This window comes from Chinchilla lanigera, unplaced genomic scaffold, assembly GCF_000276665.1.
Source record: "Chinchilla lanigera isolate Chin_1 unplaced genomic scaffold, ChiLan1.0 scaffold00051, whole genome shotgun sequence".
NCBI lineage: Eukaryota > Metazoa > Chordata > Mammalia > Rodentia > Chinchillidae > Chinchilla > Chinchilla lanigera.
The window spans coordinates 3,414,030-3,439,307 of NW_004955452.1; the positions used below are offsets into that span (position 1 = coordinate 3,414,030).

Consider the following 25,278-nt stretch of genomic DNA (forward strand, 5'->3'; position numbering starts at 1 on the left):
ACCTCAGACAGGAGGGTCATAATTACTCCCATCTTACGGATCAACAGACTGTCTCAGAGACCTGAGCTGACTTGTCCAAGATCACCCATCCAACTACCAAAAGGCAGAGTCGCCACAAACCGAGGTCTGTTTGCCTTTCCGATTCTTTTCAACACTTGTCACTATGTCTCCAGTAGAGCTTTCCAGAGCCCTCTTACTGGAGCAAGGCAAGGCTGCTTGGAGCGCTTCTGGGCACGGAACACCGCTGGGTGGCTGGGATTTGTGTCTGGGCAGCATTTCAGGGGCCGCGTTCATTTTGTTTCAATGCACAGAATTGGAAACCACGCCAGACTGCAAAGAGAGCATCGCTGGCAGGAGTAGGGGCAGTGGATTGGACTCATCACCAGCTTCCTTCTGCTCCCTGATGTGTCAGCAAAATCACCAGCCGTTAGAAAATCCTGCCCCAGGTCTGGGCAACCGCCTCTGAAAGCCCCGTTCGCCGCTCCTGTGCGCCGCCTCGAGGGCATTTCTGTTACTGCATTGCCAACTGCAGCGTACCGTAGCTGCTTCGCCAAATTCCAAGGATTCTGACGGCCAGGTTAAAGGCAGCTGAGAAAAGTGCGGCTTCCTTCCCTGCCACCAGGGCGCCCTTCGCAGTCAGTGTCCTGGTATTCCAGCTACAGTTCCCAGAGCACCACTTACCCTTCCTGCCGCAGCTGTGCATGTGCTGTTCCCGCCGGTTGGGGAGCTTTCTCCCCGACAGCCTGCCAGGCAAACTCCTCTCTACCTTTCAGTTCCCGGTTCGAAAAACGCTCTCCCAGGCCTTCCTTGACTCTTCCCATCACGCTGAGCCCTCCTTCCTGTGTTCCCCTTGTTACTGCTACTCCCTCTGAAGAGCAAGCACTCTGGTGTGTGCCTCTGGGCCAGTGGTTAGATCCACAAAAATCTGGGATTGTGAGTTTCAGTGTTAGCCTGGCCTTACAGACTGCAAACGGTCAGTCTGCAAATAATGTTTTGTGTCCTGCTGTGTCTTAGAAACATAAGAATATGTTGCCCATACTTAAAGATAGGGCTTTCAGCCATGCGTTATAGTGCATGCCTGTAATTCCAGCACTCTGTGAGGCTGAAGCGAGAGGACTGCAAATTTGAGCTCAATCAGGGCAATTCAGTGACTTAGTGAGAGACCTTGCCTCAAAATTTAAAAACTTTTTAAAAGGACTGGGATGTAGCTCAGTGCAAAGGCCTTGGGGTCAATCTTCAGATCCCCCCATTAGAAGTTTCATATGAAAATCTACATGTCTAACTTTCCTTTAAAAACAAAAACTGGAAAACAAGTTGAGCACAGTGGCACACACCTATAATCCCAGACATTTAGAAGGCTGAAGCAGGAGGATCACTAAAGGTGAGCGTCGGCAACTTGGTGAGATACTGTCTTAAAATAAAGGGTTGGGGATATAGCTCAGTGGTAGAGCATTTCTGGATTCAATCCCCAGCAAGCAAAAAAACAAAACCAAAAAAAAACAACCAGCCAGGCGTGGTGCTGCACGCCTGTAATCCCAGCACTCGGGAGGCTGAGGCAAGAGGATCGTTGCCGAGTTCGAGATCAGCCTGGGCTACAAAGTGAGCTCAAGGCCAGCCTGAATGGCATAGCGAGACCCTGCCTCAAAAAGACACATACACAAACACACATAAAACAACCAAACAAACAAACAAACAAAAACAAAAACAAAACAACCAGGAAAAGAATCCAGCAGGGTGGTGTATGCCTATAGTCCCAGCTACTCAGGAGGCTGAAGCAGAAGATTTGCTTGAGTCTAGGAGTACAAGATGAGCCTGGGCAACGTAGTGAGACCCCCATCTCAACAAACAAAAAACAAATGCAAAGACCCCAAAGCCCTAAACGATGTGTCACTCTGGGCCCACATTTCCACAAGGCTGCAATCAGCTGGGCACATACTTCCTACTTTGCCGTGGTCTCTGCTGGTTACTCAGGGTGTGCACGTGTCCTTGACCCAGGGAGGATGTTGAGATATGTTTGTCAGTGCACAGCAGATGAATAAGAAAGACAAGATGCAGAGGCAGAGAGTGCAAGAAAAAGTGTGACTGGGGTAAAGTGAATCCTTAAGACTTGCTTGTGTCCCTTTGGTCATCCACCCCTAAAACTGAACCAACAGGAAATGGTACGGCCACCAGAAGGACCGTCTGTTTGACAGACCCTCAGGGAAGAAGTGGATCAGGAGAGGGAGTCAGGCAGCTTCAAGGCCATGAAGCAAACCCAGGAGAGGAGTCTGGAGCAGTATAAATCCTTACGTCACTGTGGAATGTGCTCATTCCAGCCTCAGGCCCAGAACTGGGTGAGTGGTCAGTGCTCCACTGGGAACAGAACAATGCTTCTGCATGCAGGCCCTTCCTTCCCATTCCAGGACCCTTAGCATCACACAGCCCCTGCCTGCTTCACGCCAGGAGTGTCTCCTGTCTCTCCCCTGCCGCCTGCTTAACTCATAGCAACAACCAAAAGTACTTCCACAAATTTCTGAATGAGCCCTGCTGAGAACCAGGACCACACTGGAGCGCCTGTTCCCAGGCCTCCTTCATGGCAGACATTACTAATCGACCGCAGAATTTTTTTCTTCAGAGGCGGGGCACAGTTTTAACTCCCTCCCCTGATGGTGCTCAGGGAAGTCTCCACGCATCAGCTGGAGCTGGCACTTGGCTGCCATGCCGCAGGTCTGCTTAGTCGCATAAAGCCTTACATGACCTGATTTTTGTGCCCTTCTTCTTTCCAATGGCAGTCTTCCTGGTACATTAGGCTTGAAATAACTCATCCACCTCTCTATGTATTCTCGTAGAAACCAATGCCTTCAGTGTCCACCAGGCAGCCCAGTGTGGCCCCTGGCCCCTCATCCTTTGCCTCGATCCACCTCCAAGCCACTTCCTGACTTGCCCTGTCTCCCCTAGTCTGCTCCTCTGACCTCCGGAATGATTCACACTCGGTCCTTCTGGGGCTGGGGATTTAGCTCAGCAGCACAGCGCCTGCCTGGCAAGCGCAATGTCGTGAGTTCGATTTCTGGTACCAGAAGAAAAAAACAAACAAAAAAAACCCACACTCGGTCCTTCATTCACATCTCTTCTAATGGCTGAAATTCATATTTCTCACCTAGACTTTCTTCCTGAATTCTAGCCTTGGAATAACTTTATCCAACTTCTCTGCTTGAATAACTTAACACACAGTATAAATCCACACATCCAAGCCTGAACTCTTTTATCTCTATTTTTTAGCCATACTGAGTGTAGAGCCAGGACTTTTGCACTGAGCTACATTGCCAGCCCTTTTTCATTTTTGAAAGAAGATCTCTGTAAACTGCTAATGCCTAGGCTGGGCTGGAACTTGTGATCTTCCTGCCTCAGCCTCCCAGAATGTTGAGATTACAGGTGTGCACTACACACCTGGCTTCTAAACCTGAATTCCTGATATTCTGCCCCAGCCCTAATTTCTCCACAGTCTTCCTCAGTTAAACTAATGGAAACTCTACCCTTACAGAGACGGAAGGGAAAAATCTTGGAATCGTTCTTGACTCTTCTTTTTGTCTCATACCCCACGTCCAATGTCAGGAAACCCTGTCAGCGCTCTCTTCAAAATGTGTCCCCCTGCCCACCCCTTCTTCTTATAGCCCCACTGCTACCCCAACGCAAGCACTGTCACATCTTGTCTGAATTATCCCACCAGCTCTCAGCTCCCAGTCTGGACCTGCAGGGCAAACCTCACAAATCTGGTGATACAATCCCATGCTCAACGCCCTCCAGCAGTTTTGGTTTGTAGATGACCCTGAAAATATTTCCTCCAACCCTCACCGCTCACCCAGTATGCTCCCACCACCTCACTGGTCTCTGACTCTGTCGGGCACATTGCACTCAGCTTGCAAAGACCCCAATGTCTGCAGGGCTAACTCCCTCACCTCCTTCCAGCATTTGCCCAAAGGCCACCTCGCCAGTGACCTTTTCTCATCATTCTGATCACCATCCTTCCTCAACCCCTTCCCTTCCCTCTACTGTTTCCACAGCCGCTGTCACCTCCTGGGCCACTGTATAATGTACTCACTGTATGTAATAAGACTGTGATGATTTTTGTTTCTTCGATTCCCTTTCGTATCCCTGGTGCCTGGAACAGTTCCTAGGCCCTCCATACATATCCGATGAATGAGAGATTTGGTGATTTTTTGGTACCTGAGGGTGGATCCCCTACCCAGTTCAGTCCACATCTAGAAATAACACTCCCAGGACAGGCTTCCAAGATCCTTGTCCTTAGTGGGTTCAACTTGACCTTCAGAGTGTTTCCCACACAGGGATGGAGCAATGCATGTGGTCAGCCACCACCACATGGGTGGGTCCTAGAATTTGGAGGCAGCATAACAGACAAGGGATCCCCTTCCCCCTGCTTCCCTTGGGCTTCTTTGATCAACCAGAGAGAGGAACATGCACTGAACAGGACCTTCGCAGTGGAGAAGTCTGCGGCTTCCTTTACCTTTCCATCGATGGCCTTTTCGGAGAGGAGGCAGCAGAAGACCTGGAGTCCACAGAATCTCTCCTGAAAGAAGAGCAACGAGATTACATGGTTTTGTTGCCAGCAACAGTACTAATGTCCCAATAGGCTAGGAGAAGGCGTCCCAGAGCGAGGCCTGGGCCACAGCTGGCCCGGGGAGGAAGGCCCAAGCAGTGCTGGCTGCTCACTCCTGCCTCCCCCACCTAATATTTGCAGATACACTGCATCTGCATCACATTCCATCATGTCATTAACTAATTCCTCCTATCGAGATCTCAGTGGGCCCCTGTCCCCCCTCATTTTGGCATGCTTTGGTGGCTGGAGTCCATGGGGACCGGATTCCTGAGATTGCTGTCAGAGAACACAAGAGAGGGGCCTCGGGCTTCCCTGCAGGGCGCCTTAGGAAGAGGAGAGGAGAACCGAATTTAAGATGACAAGGGACAAATTAGACGTATGTCGTACCTCAAGTCATGCAAGAAAACCAATGCCTAGAAGAAAAAAGGTGAAAGAAAATACATCCATCTGCGATAACCACTGTCAGGTTAGAGCAATGAGATTAGAGGTGAGAAAGTTTTTCTTTTTTCATTTTCCACAGTGCGGTTAGCTATATTCTTGTTATTCTTTTTCCTTTTATTGGTTTTATAAAATTAGTGTTTGTAAATTCCATTCCCCATCTTTTTGTTTTTGTTTTTTGTTTTGTTCTGTTTCCTTTTTGAGATGGGGTCTTACTATGTAGTCCAGGTTGTTCTTGAGCTCATTATGTACCCCAGATGGTCTCAAACTCACGGTGAACCTCCCTGCCTCAGCCTCCCAAGTGCTGGGGTTTGGTGTGTGCCACCATCGTGCCTGACTTTCCCCATCTTCTTATCCAATTTTTCTTCTAATTCCACAGCATGAGTCACCTTCTAACATTGTGTCACTCAGTGCTTACTAGAGAAACAGATTTAATGCAAGATACATAACTACACAAGGATTTACAAGATGGGCTTATAACGGCCGCCTGCGGAGTCAGGTGCAAACAGGCTGTCTGTGTGCTGAGAGCCGAAGGGAGCAGTCAAAGGCCTGGAGTGCCCTGCAGTGTCCTGTGCAAGTCTGCAGCAGGAGGATGAAGAGTCTGTGCTGGAAAATGATGTCCAAGGTGAAGGTGAAGCCTGGAGCTCCTCTGAAGAACCAGAACCGATCCCTCCTTCTTTATCTCCCCGTTATTCCATTCCATTCAGATGGCAAGCCAGTTCATGCATTCACACCCAGGGTGGGTCTTCTGTCTTCAGCAAATCCCTTCAGCCACACCCAGAACTATAATGATCCAATTTAGTTGAATCTTTCTTTCTTTCTTTCTTTTGGGTCTTTTTGAGACAGGGTTTCACTATGCAATTCAGGCTGGCCTTGAACTCACTATGTATGTAGCCCAGGCTGTCCTCAAACTCATGGCGATCTTCCTGCCTCAGCTTCCCAAGTGCTGGGATCATAGGCATGTGCCACCATCCCTGGCCAGTCGGGCGTTCTTACTCAAATTGGCACAATTAACTATCACAAACATACTATATAATTTCCTTCCTTATTATATTTATTGTCTAACCATTCTCCAGGAAAATTCCCAAGAGCAGAGTTCACCGGGTTTTGGTCACCATGGTGGACTCTGTGCTGAGCTCATTTCCCCGTAGGCACACATCCTCCCAGGGTCCTGGTGCCCAGGATTCCTCTGTAAACTCCCTGGGCCTCTGCCTCCGGGTCTTCTCCAGGGCAGCCAGGTGGGCTAGAAGAGCTGAGGAGGTAGGGACCCAGCAGCAGCCCTCAGGCAGAAGACGAGGGAGCCGAGGATAGATGTCCTCCAGGGGGGCAACTTGACGTGTGCTCTCCTGGTGCCCACAGCAGTAAGCTGCTTAGTAACACACACACACACACACACACACACACACACACACACACACACGCACACACGCACACACGCACGGTGCTGGCTGCCTCCCCTCCCCATCTCTCTCCCCCTTCCTCTGCCTGCATCTCTGACTCACTTCCCAAATGAACCACTTGCACCTGAATCCACGTGTCAGCGTCTGCTTCTGAGAACCCCAACCGCATATGCGTCTGGCTTTACTCCAAGCGTATAACAGTGCCTGGTGCTGAACAGGTGCTCTCTAAGGATTTGTTGCTGAATGCCGTGAAGTCAAATAGTCCAGAAATGTAAAAAGGTGGCAAAAGAAACCTCCCAGGGGTAACAACTGTTAGGTTTATTTACTTATTTTGGTGGTTCTGGGAATGGAACCCAGGGCTTTGCATATGCTAGGCAAGTGCTGTGCTGTTGAGCTACATCCTCAGCAATGCTATGGAGCTTGTTTTTCCTCCCAAACCTTTATCTACCTGCATACAAACACACATACACACGCACACATGCACGCAAGCACATGCACATACGCACAGATATTTCAGAATACTAAAACAGGAGTCAGGTACCTGAGTTGTCATCCCAGCCTTGCCTGGGCAGGTCATTCTCTCTGAGCCTCGGTTCCCTCAGTTATGAGATGGAAGGAAAGGTACCTATGCATTGGGGCTTGCTGGGAAAAAGACCTGAGATCTTTATATCCCAAGGGCAGCTCCCAGCACAGAGAAGCCCTCAGGGCGCCCTCACCCTCGGCTTCTGAGCTCCAGCTTGTCCGGATGATCCTGCTTCCTAGGCTGTGCATCGTCTGCAGAGATTCCTAGATTCCACCTCATTTGCTCAAGTGCTCTGGGAGATAGGATGAGGCAGCTTTGGGACCAGCCCTACTCATCCTGTGGGCCAGACCCATCCAGCTCCAACCCTCACCCCAGTTTAAACACAGCGCTGGGGAGGCAGTACCCAGGGAGGGAGAGGAGACACCTCGCTCACATGCTCCTCTTGTCCCACACTTGGCCTTGGGCATTTCTCCTTGAGCTTCCTCCCCAAATGTCCCTTGCGGGTGGAGAGGTGCCAGCTGCAGCGGAAGACAGGAGGGCAAGCACGGATGGAACCTGGAAATCCACCACTTTCTGGCCTCGCCTCATTGTTTATTTTATGAGAACACGGTAGACATATTCTGCAGGTATTACAAATAATTGTTAGGGAAACTATTCAGGAATATGAAAAAAAAAAGCTTGGAATGCAATAGAAAGACCAAAAGGAGTCCATAGTTTATGCATTCCACCTACAGGAATATAAAAATTATGTACATAGGTAGATCGTTTGCCAGGGCTGTATGCTGTGGGAAGATGTTTCTCATTTCGTATTTCACTAATGTGGCTATAATGTTTGTTTAACAAATAATGATAATGAGTGATTAAGAAAAAAAGATGGGCATGGTGGTGCACACCTGTTATTCCAGCACTTGGGAGGCTGAGGCAGAAGGATCACTGCAAGTTCGAAGACAGCCTGGCTACATAGTGAATTCAAAGCCAGCCTGAACTACATAGCAATGCTCTGTCTCAAAAAGCACAGCAAAAGAAAAAAAAAAAAAAAAAGCAAAAGAAAAAAGAAAGAAAAAGAAAAGTGAGCTGGGTGTGGTGGCACATGCCTATAATCCCAGCTACTCAGTAGACTGATGCAGGAGCATTTCAAATTTGAGGCCAGTCTGTATAAATTAGCAAGACTCTGTCAATCAATCAAATCAGTAGAACTGGGGATATAGCTGAGTGATAGAGGTATCCCTGGGTTCAGTTCTCACTATTCCAAAAGGAAGGAAGGCATGAAGGAAAGAGTAGGAAAGGAAGGGAGGAAGGGAGGAAGAGAAAAGTGAAAAGTAGTTCATTAACTGAACTGAAATAGGTTCACAGCGGGTAGCTCACTCCTTCCAGCAGGCTGGGGAGATGTGGCCCGTCTCTGCTCGGCCCTAGTGACATTTCAGAGCTCTAAGCCCTACGAAAAGTGAGCTGTCAGGATCCCAGAAAATATCACATATTGTACTTCAACTTCTATTAAGAAAATACAAATGTGCATAGATATGTTCTCAAAAGACTAGAAAGATATACATCAATATGTTCACGGTGTTATTTCTCCTTGTGCTTCATTTTCTAAGTGTTGATATTGAGCATGATTTACTGCTGACATGAGTGAATATATGTAGGCAAAAAGCTTGCAAAATAGTATACAGAGTATAATCCTGTTTTATTAAAACAAGAATTTTTTGAGTAATAATACATAGGAAAATATATATAATACACATATAAATTATATAAAAATTATATGTGTATATATGCAATATATATTATGTACTTGTTTCTTTTTTTTTGGTACCAGGAATCAAACTCAGGATCTTGCACTTGCCAGGCAAGCACTGTGCCACTGAGCTAGATCCCTGGCCCTATGTACTTGTTTCTAAGCAATGGATAATTTTATTTTACTTTTTTTTTGGTACCGGGAATTGAACTCGGGACCTTGCACTCACCAGGCAGGTGCTTGTGCCACTGAGCTATATTCCCGGCCCTAGCAATGGATAATTTAAAAAATTTTCTTTTTTTTTTTTTTTTTGGTTTTTCTCCAGTACCGGGAACCGAACTCACAACCTTGCGCTTGCCAGGCAGGCACTTTGCTGCTGAGCTAAATCCCCAGCCCCTTTAAAAAATTTTCTTGATTGGTAATTTTTGGTTTTTAATGCCGGGGATCAAGCCATGGGCCTCACACATGCTAGGTAAGCGCCTCCTACCACTGAGCTATGAGTATTTGTATTTATAAAACTTTCTACAATGAGCAAGTGATTACCTGTATAATAAACTAACTACAGTAAAAATAATAAATATAGTACATAACAAATTAAATATTTTATTTTCAGAAGAAAGAAATGAGATGGTGATGTTTTTTCAGGTCACACTAACAAGTCATTCAGAGATTAAGGAAGAGAATGAGAGGTCGAGTTCAGGCAGAACCTGGCTTTCTGCTTCCAATGGCCTCCTGTCCCACACCTGTTGTCCTTTAAGCTTTTAAAAGAAATCCCTGCCTTGCATGGTGGTGCACACCTGTAATCCCAGCACTCGGGAGGCTGAGGCAGGAGGATCTTTGCGAGTTTAAGGCCAGCCTGGGCTACAAAGTGAGCTCAAAGCCAGGCTGAAATGCAAAGCAAGACCCTGTCTCAAAAACAACAACAACAACAACAAAACAAAGCAACAAAAAAATAAACAAATAAAAAACCACAATCGTTAATACATTGAGTACCCAATAACATTTTAAACTAAAAAGCACAGTCATTCCTCTGTCCATGGAAAGTGCTTCCAGGAAATTCCACAGATATCAAAATCTGTAGATTCTCAAGTGTCTTATATAAAATGCTGCAGCATTTGCATACAACATACACACACCCTCTCGTATCTAGAGACTTTTAAAAATCTCTAGATTTATGTTATAAAACATAATGTAACTGCTATGTAGATACTTGATATACCATATTATTTAGGAAATAATGACAAGAAAAATGTCTATGTTCAGTAGAGATTTTTCCCAAACTCTTTTGCTCTGCACTTGATTGAATTCATGGATGTCACCCATATGTGTGGAGCCCACAGGTAGGGAGGACTTACTGTGGTTCTCAGTGTGGGACTATGCTCTGCCATCACAGCTATTTCTTTTACGATAACAAATGGGAAGTGGCTGGGGATTTAGTTCAGTGGCACAGCGCCTGCGAGGTCGTGAGTTCGATTCCCGGTACCAGAAAAAAAACAAAAAAAAAAAGATAACAAATGGGAGCGGGAGGTTGGGGAATATCTCTCTCCTGGTTGAGAATCACTCCTCTCACAGCCTCATTTCCTAAAGTATTGGCCACAAAACAATAATTTTATACAATTACGATAAACATTCATTTAAAAAAGGTTCAGAAGGGTTAGAGCATTTGCCCAGCCTATGCAAGGCCCAGGGTTTGAGCCTCAGCATCTAAAAACAAACAAGGTCTTGGCCAGGCATGGTGGCACATGCCTGTAATCCAAGCACTCGGGAGGCTGAGGCAGGAGGATCATTGTGAGTTTAAGACCAGCCTGGGCTATAAAGTCAGCTCAAGGCCAGCCTGAACTGCAAGGCGAGACCCTGTCTCAAAAAGACAAAAAAAAAAAAAAAAAAAAAAAAAAAGAAAAGAAAAGAAACAAACACTCAGATTTCTAAAATATTTCAGAAACACCACCAGAAAGAAGTTTCACATAGACCATAACCTTTCTGCTTTCATCTGATTAATTTCTCAAAATGAGTTCCACACAGTAGATACCCTGGGTCAACAGACAGATATATTGAAAATGCTAAAGTCTCTTGTATAGCAGGTGTATTTAGTTAGGTGCTACCTAGTACCACCCCTTATCTCCCAGATGAGTGTTATGTTTGGATATAGATGTTCCTCCAAAGCCTCATGCAGTCATAGGTCAGGCTTTTTCAGATGTGGCTGGATCCAGAGTGTATAATGCGCTGGGATTGATTCATGGTGTAACGCTAGGATCAGGGGTGCTAGGTTTAAGGTGTGAGTGTACCCGCCCTAAGTACCCTGGATAAGATATAAGGGATAGAAAGAGCTGGGGTCCTCCCTTGTTGCTTTGCCACCTTCTGCCCCCCCCTTGAACTGTTTCTCCTCTGTGATGCCACCCTGCCCTGGAGCCAGCTGATTATGGACTGAAGCCTCTATAATCTGAGCTAAGTAAACCGTTCCCCCTTTAACTTTGTGCATGTGGTATTTTGTATCAGCAGTGAGAGAAAAGTAACTATGACAATGAATAAACTCACAAGAAATGAAGCGATCTGGTCACACAGAGAACAGGTAAAACTTACCTGCTTTTGTTTGCTTTGTTTCTGATTTTTTTCTTTTTTTGAGACAGGATCTTACTATGCTGTCCAGTTTGGCCTCAAACTCCTGGTCTCAAGCAATCTTCCTTGCTCACTTATGTACACATCCATCAAAGCGTTAATCTACCACGATGGATGTGGCACCGGAGCCCTCCCCAAGTCTCCTGTGATTTTGGGGGACTCCCTGGCTAGAGCAGGGAAGGAGGGGCAGGGGTAGAGTTGAGACAAACAACTGTTCTGTAACTCTCCGCAAAGGGGCGGAGGCCCAACAAAGATTTAAATTCCGCTCTCTTCATAGCTGTGTGATCTAGAGAAAGTCCTTGCTCCTCCGACCTTCAGCTCCCTTGTGGCTAAATAGGAATGTTGAGTAAAGATTTAACCCAACATCTGCTCTTAATGGACAAATAAATTCCCGGCCTCACAAACTGTGGAGTGCTGGCCATGTTACCAGGCAACTACATTACAGCACAAATGACCCAACCGGTAAAGTGTGAATAAACTACAGACACTTAGTGGAAAACCACAGCTTTCAGCTGCCTATGGGTTAGAGGATCTTGCCAGTGGATATTATCCTTTTTTGTTTTTTTTTTCTGGTACCGGGAATGGAACTCACGACCTTGCGCTTGCCAGGCAGGCGCTGTGCCGCTGAGCTAAATCCCCAGCCCCCGTGGATATTATCCTTACTGGATCCCAGAAGCTTTCTCTATGGGACAGTCACCATGTTTGAGACATGGGGCTTCTCACCAGGGGCTCCCTGTCATTGTGATCTGTTTCCCTGGGTGATCCAGAGGACAGCCCTGGGTGGCTGTGGCCCCCTGTGAGAGCTGCTGAGGATGAGCAAGGCCTGAAGCTGCCACACTGTGTCCCTGTATCTTTCTATCCAGTGGCACTTGTGGCCTTACACGGCAGTCAGATGAGCCGAAGCCCCCGGGGGGAGTACTGCGGGAGCCGTAACATCCGCCTCCTGGCACTGCGACGCCTCATGAAAGGGTAGACCCAAAGCTGCCGACGGAGGATGTGACAAGTGTCAGTCCCCACCTCTCCATCCCAGAAAAAGTACCTGTTCTTGGGTTCTTCCTCTCGTTTCTTCCTGGGCGGAGAAAGGGCTGCCTCCGACTTCCAGTCCGAACAGGCAAGCCCTCTCTCCTTCTTTTTCTTCTTCTTCTTTGCTTTTTCTCTTTCCTGTCTTTTGGAAGATCCTGGGGATTCTGAACACAAAAAAAGTGACACTGTCTCTCAACTGAGCTCCTCCTCAGCAGAAGAACCCTGCATACCTCTGGGGAGGAGGGACCAAAAGGCACGGATGGGGACAGCTGCTTACACTCCCAACACACACACACACACACACACACACACACACACACATGCACTCATGCCTGTGTGCACAAATATACATGCTCACAGGGACATAAATACACTGGCACACACACCAACACACATAGCCATACAAGTATACCAAGGCAGACATGCAGTATACACACAAACACATGAGCACGCACACAGGCACATGTACAATAAGCTCGCCTGTCTACGCACATCATACTTGCACACACAGTACTGGCATTCTTCACGACATGACAGAGGCCATCTGTCCTTTATTAAGTCACTTAACAAACATATGCTAACTGCTTGCTATGAGCCAAGCAGTGCCCCTTCCAGGCGCTAGGGGGAAAAAACCATGGTTCAAGTCTCACCCAGGAGCCGTTTCCAGTTTTTGATGAGGACTTTGGCCAAGGCCACCACCTCCTTGTCTGAGCAGTGCTTGCGAACCCCATTAACAGCAACCCCAATCCTGGTTGTCTGCAAAGAAGCAGGATAAGGGCTGGGCTGGCAATGGACACACAGGACTGGCTGCTCTAATTGGCAGGACTAGCTCCACCACCTCCTCCAAACCTACCTCCAGAGTCCTTCCTGACCCATGGCTGGGGAATAACCCCAAACCTGTAGCTTTCCTGTAATTGAGGCCCTGATCTGCCTCCCTGCATAAGGCCCAGCGCCCAAGGCTCAGCCCTCTATTAACAAGTAACAGTCAAGTGTGATGGCGCACGCCTGTAATCCCAGCACTAGGGAGGCTGAGGCAGGAGGATCTTTGCAAGTTCGAGGCCAGCCTGGGCTACAAAGTGAGCTCAAGGCCAGCCTGAACTGCATAGCGAGACCCTGTCTCAAAAAGACAACCCCCCCACACAAAACAGGTAACTGCTTTTGTGAAAAGCTGGAGGGTTGCTGATGGGCTTCTACAGCTTGGACCTGCACACATCTTTCAGAGCTGGGCGTGTCTATGAAGTTTGTGGGCTGTGTGAACAATCAGGGAGGATCGAAAACTGAGAGACTTTTCCTTCTCCCTGGGCCATGGACCTCTTGGATCCCACAGGCCAGGGCCTTGGGACATGGGAGGGTATGCAAGGAAAGCAAATCAGCCTTTCCCTAGACCCAAGGGCTCCCCAAGCCCAGAAAGTATTCTGTCCCTACAAGACACCTCCATCCCCCACATCAATACCTCAAGATGCCCCTCCCTTCCCAGGGCTCCCCTGGGAAATTCCTCCAGGTGCCACCCTGGCCGGACTCCCCCCAGGGCCCTTCCCTCCCCCAGACGTGCTGTCCCAGGGGCTACCCCACACCTGAAGCAGCTGGATGGACATTGGACAGCTGTTCAGCTTCTTCAGAAGGTCCAGGGCCCCGTCCTGTGAGAGGTCACAAGGTAAGGACTGTGGGCTTGGAGGAGGGGTAGACGGACACGAGACAGACATGGGGCAGGAAGAAGAGCGATAAGGAAACGTTCTGGCCCAGACCAGCTCTCTAACTTCATGTCCCACCATGCAGCTGAGCCAGGGCCCGGCCCTGACTCCTCACCCCGACTCCCGCCTTTGCTTCCACTCTGCCTACTACCAGTGTGCCCTCCCTGCCTCCCACAGGAGCTGCCTGTGTGTCTGTAGCCTCCCTTCCTCCTGTCCCACCTGAGGGCAAGCACTGTGGACACTTTAGAGACAGATCTCACCAAGTTGTCTGGGCTGCCCTCCAGTTTGTTGGTTCAAGCGATCCTCCTGCCTCAGCCACCTGAGTAGCTGGGACTATAGGTCTATACCTCTACGCCTGGGTATTGTGAGCTTTTTAACCACTTACCAGCCTAATTATTTAAATACCAGATGACAAAAATTGGTCATAGTTTTTTATAAATTTATAAGATAATATAATAGGAAATATAAAAATGACAATTTTATTAAACGTATTCAATAGAAGAATTGAGTGGTTGAAATGACACCTGCCCTGGTGATGCTCGAGATAGCACATAAACAAACATGCTGCTGGAGTGACACTGGGTTAAGCTGCTGAAGGGATAAATAGCTTTATCAAGGCATAATGGATATACAATAAACTGCACATATTGCACTGGATGGTTTGATGAATTTTGACCTACGTATGAATCCATGAAACTACCACCACAATCAAGATAAGAGCACAGACATCATCTCCAAGAGTCCCACTGGGCCTTTTGTAATCTGTCCCTCCCACTACCACCAACCCCCAGCAACTACCACTTTGCTGTTTGTCACTATTAGCAACCTTGCATTTTTAAAGATTGTATATAAAAAGTACAGCAGGGACACTTTTTTCCTGGTTGCTTTCACTGGCTTAATTAATCTGAGATGCATCCATGCTGGCTCAGAGGTCAGCAGTTCCTTTTCAGGTGGGCATGGTGATGCATGCCAATAATCCCAGCACTCGGGAGGCTGAGGCAGGAGGATCGTTGCAAGTTCATTGCAAGTTCGAGACTAGCCTGGGCTACAAAGTGAGCTCAAGGCCAGCCTGAACTGCATAGTAAGACCCTGTCTCAAAAAGACAAAAAAAAAAAAGTTCCTTTTCATTGAGCAAGTCTCCATTGTATGTATTCTCCAAAATTTATTTCTCCATTCATCTATGGATGGGAGGTTTAAGGTGGTTTCCAGCTGGGGGCTACTCCAACCAGGAACATTCACTGTCAAGTCTTCTTGTGGACAAACACTTTCTGCTCCTCTTAGATAAAGAGAACTATTTTTATCTCTGAGGCCTAAGAGCTCCACCTAGCTCTCCCTGAGGGAATGGATGTGTGAATGAATAAAGCCAAAGGCAGAAGGCAGAAGGTAGGAGGGGAAAGAAGGAAGCTCAAAAGGGAAAATCTGTATAGCGGGTCCTGAATACACCCCCGACTCATTTTAGCTTTCTTTCTCCCACTCATCAAACCAGCCCTTTCGCTTCTCAGCCTTTTGAGAAAGATGAAGTGTAGTGTCCAGAAGCCAGCCCTGGCCTCCTGTCCTGACATCAGCTCCTTGGGGAGCATCAGTGGACTGTGTCCTTATGTCCCTTGCATGGGTCCACCTGCCAATTTGCATCTGCCATAGCCTGGACCATGTCCCATGGGCTGCCCTCCGTCGGTCCTTAGCCGCCTTTGAACTTGGGTTCAGTGTGTTTTCAGAGGTGTGACCTGCAGATGTGCATGGGCGTGAACTTGGGGACATACAACTGCACATGAAACATTAATTAGAGGCTTACGCCCGATGTGGCACACACCTGCAGACACAGTGCTCTTGGGGGGGGGATCACAAGTTTGAGCCCAGCCAGGGGCAACTTAGTGATTTAGTGAGACCCTGTCTCAAAAGTGGGGCTGGGGCGGGTTACAGGATATAGCTTAGTGTGAAGGCCCTGGTTTCAAGCCCTGGACAGAAAGAAAGAAAGATGCCGGGTGTGGTGGTACATGCCTGTAATCCCAGCACTTGGGAGGCTGAGGCAGGAGGATCGCTGGGAGTTCGAGGCCAGCTTGGATTACAAAGTGAGCTCAAGGCCAGCCTGAACTGAAGAGTGAGACCCTGTCTCAAAAAGGCAAAAACAAAACAGAAAGAAAAAAAGAAAGAAAGAAAGAAAGAAAGAAGAAAGAAAAGTGAGAGAGACTAAAGGCTTACTATTACGTACTATGTGTGGGGTGCTATTCTAAGTATTTTACCTGCCTTGAGCCATTACAATAACTCCACAGGCTAGGTCCTATTCCCCATCCCCATTTTACAGAATTATTCTGTTTTTACAGAAAAAGATTCCAAGAAACAAGTTAAATAATTTGCCTGAGGTTACACACTTTTTTTTTTTTTTGGTCTTTCTGAGACAAGGTCTTGAGCTCACTTCGCAGCCCAGGCTGGTCTCCAACTCGCAAAGATCCTCCTGCCTCAGCCTCCCAAGTGCTGGGATTACAGGCGTGCGCCACCATGCCTGGCACATACTTTGGACGAGCTAAACTGGGATTTAAATTCAGGCTTCCTGGCTCAAACCCATGTTCAGACTGTATGGATGTGAACACAGACCTGTCTGCATGTGCACAATCATGGGATAGCAGCAGGGACTGTTGTGGTCAGGTGTTTGGCCCATATTTGACAATCGGTTCTTTAGGGAAAAAACTCAGGAGTATTTGCCAGTGTCTGTGATGTTAATGCTCTTCCCATGGCCAATTTTAAGTTAGCAACATGTTGTCACTGAGCTGAAGGAGGTACTGGGAAGAGATGGGCAGTACCATATCATCATATGGAACTTCCACCCCTAGATTTACCAGAAGTAAATCATCTCTAGACCATAGCTGGTAGTAAAATGCAGTAAAATAATTAGGAGGTGATGATTCTGGAATAGTCATTACTTTTGTTTTTCCATGTAATTAGCAGTAATTTAATTTTTTGTGATGGCTGTGTTTCACAAGTGGCTTGCAAAATTCCTCAAAATTCAACCCTGTTAAGCTATTTCCAGCTCACTAACGAGTGCATATCTCTGCATAGCAGGGTCCGACTGGGGAAACAGCCATGAGCCGGGGCTGTGGCTGGGTGCAGAAAGCCGTGTGCAAATGTCACTGGGTGTGTCTCTGTGGGTGTGCGGCCAGCAGTAACTCTGGACCAGGTGCGGAGCGGTGGGTCTGCAGCCCAAGGCCCTACTGTGTCTATTTGTCCCCATGGGATGTTGCCAGAATTACGTCTGGGTGGGTAAATGCGGCTGTTTGCTAAGGCTGTAGCTTTGCGTGTCTGCGTGTGGGTGTGGCTGTGCTGTGTGTACACATGTGTGGTTGCCTTTGGGTATCTTTCTGCACCTACAATGGTCAGTGCATGTCACATGGGTCATGTCTGTCATGCCAGCCTATGCAGCTGTGTCTCACACGTAGTTAGGCTCCTTGTTGCTTGTTTAGCTATGGTATGTGGCTGTACGTGTATGGCCATGTCTATCGGTGTCACCACGTGTGTGTGTGTGGCTGTGACTGCTGGTGCCTGGTTGTCTGTTGGAAGCTGCTTCAGGTGGTGCTCACAGCATCTGACAAAGCCCTAAGTCGCTGGGATGTCGGTACTGGCAGAAGAGCCAGCCCTGAGCTGCAACGTGGAGGAGCTGTCTCATGACAGGAAGTGTGTCTTTCGCGGATCCACACTAGGCAGGCCTGCTTTCACTCCACGGCAGCCCCACCTTCCTTGTCCAGATGCCAGGAGCTCTGTGCCCACCCAGATGCTGCCAACAGTCCAGGCGCAGACGTGGCTGCAGATTGCCCTGCGTGCAGCCTTGAAGCTTTTCCTGGAGACAGCTCCGGGCCCTTCCACGGGAACCCATCAACAGCGGGTACTGTTTTCCCTTCCCATTTCACAGAAGACAAAACAGACGCCCAAAGAAGGAAGCAGAGTGGCTTGGCTAAGGCTGCAAAAGGAGCGAGGAGGAGGAGGCTCCGGAAGCTCCTTTTCTCCCCTGCTGGAGCTCCACCCCAATCCACAGCCTCTCCCCAGGTCTCCTGAGTGTTCCTCACCCCATCTAGGGCCCCCGCCGTGGAGTGGCGAGTCGGCAAGGCACTGGGCTGAGATAACCTGTCTCCCTGCACTGGAAGTCTGCCCAGGACACTGGTGGGAAAGTGCTCCCCATGGCTTGAGGTTCGGATTAAGGATTCCGAATCAGCCTGGAACCCGGGCATGGGAAGGGGTAGGGTCTGAGAGTGTCAGGGGAGAAGCTCCTCGCACTCCGCAGGTGGGTGCCATGCCTTTCCGCATTTCACCTGCCTGTGCCGAGCCAGGTCTCACCCACTGGCTCTTACCAGGTACCCGTCGAGCCCTTGGAAGTCCTGCTAAATCCTACCTCATCTCCTGGCTGCCTGCAGAGCACCCCCCCATCTTCTCAGTAGTGGAGAAAATGAGGCTCCGGCCATTGTAGGAACGCGTCTCATTGCTGCCCAGTGTCTACTCTAAAGCTCCCGGCACACCATGTTTCCATTGACTCCTTCCTCGGGCCGTTGTCATTCTTGTCAGCTCTAGAGCCTTCCTTTCCCAAGCTCCTAAGATCATCGAATGTACTGTGTCTTAGTTAACTTTTCTCTTTGCTGAGACAAAATACCTGACACCCAAAGTTAAGGGAGGGGAGGTTTATTTGTCTCACAGTTTGCAGAGGTTTCTGTCCACAGTCAGCTGTCTCCAAGGCAGGGCGGCATGGCGGACAGACATTGCAAAGGAGAAACAGTTCATGGCTGGCAGAAGGTAGCAAAGCAAGCACGGGATAGGACAGGGCTCTTTCTGTCCCTGATATCATATCCAGGCTAGCCGGATTAGGTGCCAAGCCAAACAGTGAAGTGATTTCATAATCACCCACCCTTAAACCCACCCTCATGCATTGTAGATTCAGCCACCTCTGAGGAAGCCCCACCTATGACCGAATGAGGCTTTGGGGGGACATCTAGGCACAAGCCTGACATACTGGAAATGCAAATCCTGCTGCAGCACACGGCTATGGACAGTGGACAGAAGAGGATCCCGGGCAGGTCAAGGTGAAAGGCATGTTCAGCGGAGCCCTCTCCCATCTCTTCTCCAACCCAGCATGAGACTACAGGCTTGGAGACCCTGGCCAAGTTTGCGGGACCCCAGGACCCAAAGCCCGTAGCCTGAGGCAAAGATCAAGGAAGGGGAGGATCAAACATTAACTCTCCTCGGGCCTGCGCTGAACGCTGCCTGCAGGGACTGCGGCCTGGGGACCCTCGGGTAGAGCAGAGCGCGCGCATCTCCCCGGCTGTCCGCGCGGCGCACCTCCCCCAGTCCCCGGGCCCAGGCCTCCCGCGGACCTCATCCCTCGCCAGCTCGCACCTGTTCGGCCTCGCTCGCCCCAGCCCCACTCCGCAGCCAAGAAACAAAGTTGCAAACAGAACTGCGCCTGGCACGCAGGCTATGGAGCCGCGGGATCCGCCGCGTTTGCTTCTCTCCGGCAGAGCCACTCCGGCGCGGGAGAAGTGCAGCCCTGCACCCTTTCTCACGCGCTTTCCTGCTCTTTCTTGGAACACCCAGGATTTGCCCCTCCAGCCCCCGGTCGTTCCCGGGCTTTGCACACGCAGTGAGTCCGGGAACTCCGAAAGTCCTGTACCAGATTCAAGTCTCTCCGACCGCTTTTCCAAGGCCCCGCACAGGCGGCGCAGGGTTGAACGCTACCCGTACAGAGGGAAGTGCAGGGTCCCCGGGGTGTGCACGTTCACCCCAGGTGCCCGGCAAGGGTCTTCCCCCGCCACCAGGTGCCCGGCAAGTGTCCCTACCCTGAGCCCCGCACGTGCCCCAGGGCGCCCCAACTCGTCCGCGCGGTGCCTCCCGGGGGCGTGGGCCTTGGTCCAAACTTCGCAGCCTCACCGTGTTCTTCCTGGCCACCATCTTCTCCAGCTTTCGGGCGATCCTCAGCAGCGCCTCTTCCTGGCCCATGCTGGCCCGCAACGCCCGACGCCCGACGCCCGGCTGGGCTAGGGGCTCAGGGCAGCAGCCGGGCTTCTGTGCAGCAAGGTGAAGGGCGCGCAACCGCCGGAGCCCCACACACACCGCGCGCGCGTGCTCAAACACACACACACACACACACACACACACACACACACACACACACACACACACACACACACACACACACACACGGCGGGGGCGGGGGCGGGGCTCTCCCCTCCCCCTTGGCGGCCTCTCAACCTCGGGGCTGGGAGGGGTGGCGAGCGCTAAATATAGACTTCAAGGACTCCGCCAGGCAAAGATTGCCCGCCCCGGCCGCCTGTCAGGCCTCTGTGGAGAGGGACGGGGCCCTTCCCTTCCACCGTCCCAGGGGAGTCCGGAGCCGGAGGGAGATTTGACGAGAAGGGCTGTCAGGCGAGCGAGAGGCCCTTGTCCCTAGCCACAGGTGACAGCCGTGGCCCACAGGGCGACGGAGGAGTTCTGGGCTCCAGTGCTGCGGCTTGGAGTGGGAAGGCCCCGCTGCGTGCCTGTGCCCAAGCGGAGACAACTTGGTGCGCTGGAACCATGCTTGGCGCTAATCACTGCGTCCCGCTCTGCGCTAAGTTAGGCTCACTCCTTTCTGCCTGCGGCCTGGGCATGCGCATGCAAGCAGCTGTTCGGGTCTGTATACTTGTTACAGTGAGGCTGCCAATTTCTAACTGCGGGGTGCCACTGGCCCCAGGGCTATACCTCTGAGTGGTGAAGGGCTTGGATTCTTAAGGGCACTTAGGTGAGAAATACTTATGAGGTGTGCATAGGTACCTTAGGGTCAGGCTGGTGCCGGTCAGTAGGTTTGGGCTTGGAAAGGTAATTTTGGGTGGGAGTGAGGGGAAAAAACTGTGCCCGTCTTTCCAGCTGACACAGTCCTGCCTTCTTGTGGAAGGGCCTTCCCAGTGCCCCTGCATCCCTGGCTCCCTTCCTTAACAAGTGAGTTTAATGGGCGACCTTCTTGGGAAGGGTCCTTGAGGGGAGGCAGGACAAGTGGCCCGCAGAGTGTGCAGGCTGCGGGGCTGTGGTGTGGAGTGCCTGCTTAAAACTCCTCTCTCAGAGAACCCTATCCCACTCTGGGGCACAGGGACAGTCTGGTTTTCAACTGTTGCTTGTGTGACTGGAGTCAAGGTAGGACATTCATTTCATTCATTCAACAAACACGTGATCAGGACACACCTAGTCCCAACAAACTGGGCAAAGGAAATCTTAAATATCAGGGACAGCGTTGAATTCCAGGTGGGGGGCATAGCCTGCGCAGTTGGGGATGATCCCCTCTGAAGAAAGCACATTTATTGGGCCTATGTGCAAAGCAGTTAAGAAAAGGAGGAAAGGTTTGTAGGAGAGGAAGAAGCTTTCATTCATTTGACATACATTTACTGAGCACCTACTGTGCGCCAGAAGTTCTAGCCCTGGGTACCTAGAGAGGAACAAAACACTGACTCAGTGGTAGGGCACTTGCTTAGCATGCAGTCTTCCACCCATCCGTCCACACTCTGGACATCAAAGCAGTGGACTCCTACATCACTGGAGCTAGAAGGACCAAAAAAAAAAAAAAAAAAAAAAAAAAAATCAGGTCTTACCTTTTCATCCTATAGATGGGAAGACTGGAGACCAAAGAGGGCGTGATCCCCTCAGGGGCGTGATCCCCTCAGTCCCCTCTGGACTTTTGTGATGCCACGGTGGTACCTTTCCCTCCAACTGCTTGCCCACCTCAAATGTCACCTGCAAGCAATTCCTGGACACACCTCTGACAGTTGCCCACAGCTCTTTACAAGCTCGAGAACAGGCCAGAAATTAATGCCCAGAAAGGGCTAATCAACAAGAGATCGGAGTTGGGGGTAAGCGCCCCACTTCTTCCATCTTGGTGGGACAATATGGAGAATAAGGTGCCCAACAAGCTCAAGCCCCTGTTGCCCGCAGGGGTCACCCCACATGAACACACCCTTTATTGCTTTTACCTTCGGCTTCACTTCCGTACCCCCTCACCGTACTTCCTGGGATCCTCCCACAAATAAACTACTTGCCCTCAATCAAGTCCTTATCTCGGGGCAGTCAACAGGGACTGTGGCAGGGACCATAGCCAAGCCAAACACACCAGGTCTCCGAGCATCTAGGCCAGTGCGCTTGCCTCCTCGACCTCAGCAGGAGTCACAGTTTGGACTAGATAATTCATTGTCGCGGGGCTGACCTGTGGCTGTGGTTTGAATGTGCCCCCAAGGCTTCCTGTGCCGGAAGCTTGGCTCCCAGGGTTGAGAGGTGGTGGAAATTTTAAGGTGGGGAGGGTTAGGGAAAGGTAATTATGCAGAGGAGGTACCACCTTGGAAGGGATGGTACTGGTCTCCCAAACTGGGTCAGCTCTGGTAAGAATGTTTGAATGTTGGGTTTTTTTTGTTGGTTTTTTTTTTGTCTTTTTGAGACAGGGTCTCACTATGCAGTTCAGGCTGGCCTTGAGCTCACTTATGTAGCTGGCCTTGAGCTCACTTATGTAGCTAGGCTGGTCTCAGACTCACAACAATTCTCCTGCCTCAGCCTCGCAAGCACTGGGATTACAGGCGTGAGCCACTACACCTGGCCTGGTAAGAATGGTTTGTTTCTTTGCTTTTTTTTTTTTTAGTACCTGGAATCGAACTCAGGACCTTGCACTTGCCAGGCAGGCACTTGTGCTGCTGAGCTGTATCACCAGACCCAAGAATGGGTTGTTATAGAGCAAGCCCTCCTGCTCCTTCTGCACCCTGCTGGCTGTCTTTCTGTTTCTTTGTCATGCTGTGATGCAGGGTGGCTAGACCAGGAGCCCAGGGCCATGCTGTTTGGACCCTCCAACAGCTGGAGGAGGGCAAGACAGCAGAGTTAGCAGCCAAATAAACCTCTTTACTTTAGAAGGTACCAGCTCTGAGACTTTGTTGCAGCAACACAAACCCACTAAGACATGGGGTAGCATAGGACGCTTAGCAGCATCCCTGGCCCTTGTCCACTAGAGGCCAGTAGCATCCTCCACCTGGGAACTACTTTAGGTTGTGCCAAGTGTCCCCCAGGGCAAAATTATGCCTGGTTATACCACAACCACTGCTCCACACCCGACTGTCTCTCTTGCCAAGTTTAGAGGAAGAATTCCTAGCCACAAGATTCCTTCCCTTTCCCCCTTATTCTTCGGACCCCAGAGATGAGGCCAATGGAATTTACCCCCAGAAATTCTTTATTACGGATGAGTGAAATAACAAGTTTGAGATGAGTGAAACCAGATTCCGAGGGCTCAGAAGGCAATTCTGTTTCCCAGTCACCGCAGACCAGTAAGGCTCTGGGATGAACAGTCCAGGCTCCTGGCCACACTGTGGTACTGGCCCTGATGCCCTGTGGCATCCTGCTTGGCCTGGCTCGGCTCAGCACCCAGTAGCTGCAGAGCAGGGGCGTTAGTGGTTGCTGATGGTGAGGGAGTGCCTGCCTCCTCATCGGGGCTGAGCTCTGGGGGATATTCCTGACCCAGGGAAGCAGAATCTTAAAGTCTTTGTTCTGTCACTCTCCTCTGTCCTTTTGTAGCCCCTCACTCTCCATCTGGAAGGCCCCTGAACTGACCAAGAGAAAGAGGACGGAAGTGGGGATCCATAACCCAGACCATTCCTGTTGTTCCTGCTCCCTCAAGGAGACAGGGAAATGTGGGTGAGTCATACTATACTTCTTGACTGGGGAGGGTCCCGAGTCCAGATCCCAGGGAGGGCTGCCCTGCCCTGCAAATGACAGGCATTCAGGATGTTTATTCAGTAGCCACTACAGCATAGGCACTGGCCAACTGCAACAAAAATGGGCTGCAGGCAGCTAATGGTCAGACAGGAACCAGCTGTGTATGTAGGTCCTGCCCCTGGGCCCAGAACTATTCTCCAGAATATGATTCTGCATGTTCTTATGCCGGTCCTTGAAACCAGCTTCCCAGCAAGGGACCACACCTGCAGGACCCTTGCCTTATGTACACGACATCCACGGTGCCTAGTGCAGGCCTAGACAGATAGCTGGAATTCAGTAAAGAACTGCTAGACCAAGAAGAGGCCAAGACAGTCCCCAGTCTGGAAGAGAATGATGCAGGAGGGCGTGTCCTACTGCAGCCCTTGACCGAAGGGAGAGACACCATCCTCGTCTGATGAGGGACTGAGGGTTCTGTAGCTGAAGCCAGCTCAGGACTCAGATCCAGGTACAAGGCTGCCCAGCCCCGGGAGCAGTGAGATAGAGGAGAAGAGCCACCATCAGCCTCAGTGTGGAGGCCCAGTGTCCTTGGCAAGGGGCAAGGTCCACAACAGGAAGAAGGCCACGAAGGACAGAGAGAGCCAGACCCAAGGGAATGGATCCTCAGCTCCCGCTTCTGTGAGCTCAGGTCCCAGCTCTGCATGTTGGGGTCCAGCATGGGCCACGCAGGGGTCAGCAAGGAGCAAGTCTTGCAAAAGTTACAAAGAACTTGCTGGAAGAACACTAGTTTTTGAGCCTTCTCCTTCAGTGAAGCCAATCTGGGGAAACAAGGATGAAACCAACATTTTCTAAGCACCTATTATGTACCGCTCAGTTCATGTCTGTCCCATAATGGGGCATTTTAAGTTATTCCCATTCTACACATGGTGCTTAAAGAGGCAAAGCTCAGAGAAGCAAAGCTATGTACCCCAGGTTTCTTCACTCTTAAAGCCTGAGTTCTTACTATCACACATGCCACAAGCAGTATCCGCTAAATGCCTGGCGATGGATACATGGTTTTCGGGGCAACAGCAAAAAGCAGGAGGTGGACACAGATGTGTAACCGGTGCTTGACTTTAATAGACTGAAGATGACTCTTCAGAGAGAGGCAGCTCCCGCCCCTGTCCTCCCCCACTCCCAGCACAGATAATCAGTGCCATCCCTGAGGAATTCCCAGGGCACCAGAAACAGCGGAGGCCTCTGACCATGCCCCCGCCCCCGCAGGTTCAGCCACACATGTGTAACAGCTGGAGACTGCGATTCGGCAGGGAGGAGCAAGGTGAAGGATGTAGCTCTTGCCCTGTCCCTACATCCTTCTATGCCTGGATCGGGGAGTCCCTGTGGATTCCAGGAGCCTCCTGGACAAGAGCAGAGTGAGGGACACCAGAGCCTGCTCCTGCCTCTTCTGCACTGACCGTGCTGCTGGCCCTGCAGACACAGCTCTACTCATCCTCCCCTGGGGAGCAGACACAGGTCGGGCCCTGTCACCTCTGCTGTCCCTCAAGGCCTGGGCTCGCCTCAGCTTTACACAG

General features: G+C 50.2%; 2 protein-coding genes across 3 annotated transcripts in view; both read right to left on the reverse strand.

Moving 5' to 3' along the window:
• Window positions 1-20,153, reverse strand: part of Tcea3 (transcription elongation factor A (SII), 3) — a 49,759-nt gene extending 29,606 nt beyond the window's left edge. Inside the window, exons 1-5 of the mRNA XM_005394762.2 lie at window positions 19,925-20,153; window positions 13,904-13,966; window positions 12,980-13,085; window positions 12,346-12,493; window positions 4,502-4,564 (exon numbers count right to left, since the gene is read on the reverse strand). Coding sequence (XP_005394819.1) covers window positions 4,502-4,564; window positions 12,346-12,493; window positions 12,980-13,085; window positions 13,904-13,966; window positions 19,925-19,993 — 449 coding nt within the window. The 5' untranslated portion in view covers window positions 19,994-20,153. The remainder of the gene's footprint in view (window positions 1-4,501; window positions 4,565-12,345; window positions 12,494-12,979; window positions 13,086-13,903; window positions 13,967-19,924) is intronic.
• Window positions 20,154-23,210: 3,057 nt separating this feature from the next.
• The window catches only part of Asap3 (ArfGAP with SH3 domain, ankyrin repeat and PH domain 3), a 43,233-nt gene continuing 41,165 nt past the window's right edge, over window positions 23,211-25,278 (reverse strand). For both annotated transcript variants that reach the window (XM_013519524.1, XM_005394763.2), the window contains exon 25: window positions 23,211-24,525. In XM_013519524.1, coding sequence (XP_013374978.1) covers window positions 24,466-24,525 — 60 coding nt within the window. In that variant the 3' untranslated portion in view covers window positions 23,211-24,465. The remainder of the gene's footprint in view (window positions 24,526-25,278) is intronic.